This window comes from Penaeus vannamei, chromosome 3, assembly GCF_042767895.1.
Source record: "Penaeus vannamei isolate JL-2024 chromosome 3, ASM4276789v1, whole genome shotgun sequence".
NCBI classification, from domain to species: Eukaryota; Metazoa; Arthropoda; class Malacostraca; order Decapoda; family Penaeidae; genus Penaeus; species Penaeus vannamei.
In genome coordinates this window covers 28,417,873-28,420,372 of record NC_091551.1, presented here as the reverse complement: position 1 = coordinate 28,420,372, position 2,500 = coordinate 28,417,873, and the positions used below count along the sequence as shown (strand labels likewise).

Here is a 2,500-nt window from a genome sequence, read left to right as displayed (position 1 = left end):
GAAACAGAACAGGCTTACTCCACAAGCGCGCACGAAACTGGCTAACCACATCTATAATCTCCCACTCGCCAATTAACTGGTATTCCAGATCACGTGGAAATTTACGCCTGGTAAGCAAGCCTTCAGAAGACGGGGAAATGATCGTCTTGCATCAGTCCCCACTAATGGGAAGAATCTGAAGAGGGTCACTGGACCTCGAAACACTTAGCCACAGCTTTGCGAAATCCAGACCATACAAAAACGCAAAGCGTCTTCACGGCCGAACTTCTAACGTTTGAACTCAATATGGAACAACCCTCGAGAGCCTCGTCCATCTATCAGCGACTTCCTGTGCCTCTGCCTAGCGATCGAGTGCCTGCGTTGCGGGAACTTGCAACCCCCAGGACAGGATCTGCGACGAAAACAAAGCAATCCCCTAAAACCCGAACATCCTACACAGCATCCCCGGCGCATGTTAAGCCCCAACGTCAAAAGAACATCCTCTGAGGCATACGAAAAAAAAAAAAATCAATTGTATTTCCCTGCAATCGATGCGTAGCAAGGAACGAGAGACAGGAGGAAACACCAGCAAGAAACAAGGTCCAATCTACCATTCTGACTTTGGCTGTTACCGTGTTTTATAGATTGTTTGGGACAATTCCCCTGACAACATCTGGTCAACTCGTCACGCTCACGCACTCTCCTCGTCACTCCTTCGTTCCTCCCTTCTTAAACACGTTCTTCACTCCCTTTCTTTATCTTACGTTCTTCTCTCCCTCCCTGTCGCACTCCGCCAACCCCACCCCCACCCCATCCCACCTCCAACTCCATATGGCTAGATAGGTGGGAGATGGGGAGAAGGGAAAAGGAGGAAGAGGGGGAGAGGAAGGAAAGGGGAACAGGTAATGGAGAGGGAGAGGGAGCATGAAAGGGAGAGGAAAAGGGAGTGAGATAGAGATAAATATGGGAGGGGAGGAGGGCAGGGAGAAGGAGACGGAGTAGGAAAGGAAGAGAGGGGGAGAGGAGAGGGAGAGGACAGAAAATGAGAGTTAGAAGAGAGAGAGAGGACAAAAAATGACAGATGGGAGAGAGAGAGAGAGAGAGAAAAGGCGAGAGCGAGGTAGAGGGAAAATAGGAGGGGAAGGAAGGAGAGAGAGAGAGAGTGAGAGTGAGTGGGGGGGTGGGGGGAGAATAGGCTAGGTAATCCCCAAGATAATCAATAACGCCAATAATAGTTATCTGGAGGTCAGGTTCTCGGTACATTCGTCAGGACAAAAACAACACCCGAAGACATCACATCAGACCAGGAGACATCACACCAGACCAGGAGACATCACATCAGACCAGGAGACATCACACCAGACCAAGAGACATCACATCAGACCAGGAGACATCACATCAGACCAGGAGACATCACATCAGACCAAGAGACATCACACCAGACCAGGAGACATCACACCAGACCAGGAGACATCACACCAGACCAGGAGACATCACACCAGACCAGGAGACATCACACCAGACCAGGAGACATCACACCAGACCAGGAGACATCACATCAGACCAGGAGACATCACACCAGACCAGGAGACATCACACCAGACCAGGAGACATCACACCAGACCAGGAGACATCACACCAGACCAAGAGACATCACACCAGACCAGGAGACATCACACCAGACCAGGAGACATCACACCAGACCAGGAGACATCACACCAGAACAGGAGACATCACATCAGACCAGGAGACATCACACCAGACCAGGAGACATCACATCAGACCAGGAGACATCACACCAGACCAGGAGACATCACACCAGACCAGGAATCACACCAGACCAAGAAACATTACACCAGACCAGGAGACATCACACCAGACCAGGAGACATCACACCAGACCAGGAGACATCACACCAGACCAGGAGACATCACATCAGACCAGGAGACATCACACCAGATCAGGAGACATCACACCAGACCAGGAGACATCACACCAGACCAGGAGACATCACACCAGACCAGAAGAGATCACACCAGACCAAACTGGGGCACACCACACCAAAGAGGATGACATCACACCAAACCGGGGGACATCGCAGCAGATCGGGTGACATTACACCAGAAAGGACATCACACCAGACTAGAAAAAAACATCACACCAGACCGGAGGACATCACATCAGACATCAGATCAGACAGGGCGACATAACACCAGAGAGGATGACATCACATTAGAGAGAACATCACACCGTACCTGGCGACATCACACCACGCGGGCCACTTCACCACTCGAATCTCCTCCTCCTCTTGAAACATGTCAATCAATGCACCTTGACATCCTTCCGCCAACTTCACCTCCTACGGTTCATTCATCCTTTAAAACTCCTTAAAACTCCTTAAAAACCTCGCTTTAGGATCGCGAGACACTGAACCAGCCCAGTCTCACCAGGACCTCAACGTTCTTGGCTTCGAAATTTTCCTCGAAATCTGCAATGTTATTATTGCACCGTCTTGTACCGA

The 2,500-nt window shown here is 50.4% G+C and overlaps 1 protein-coding gene across 1 annotated transcript; it reads left to right on the top strand.

The window, feature by feature from the left end:
* Positions 1-285: 285 nt before the first annotated feature.
* Positions 286-2,189, top strand: LOC113803074 (mucin-3A-like). Its single transcript, XM_070115784.1, has 2 exons — positions 286-453; positions 1,215-2,189. Exons 1-2 carry the CDS (start codon positions 286-288, stop codon positions 2,187-2,189), a joined length of 1,143 nt encoding a protein of 380 aa, XP_069971885.1.
* Positions 2,190-2,500: the final 311 nt, after the last annotated feature.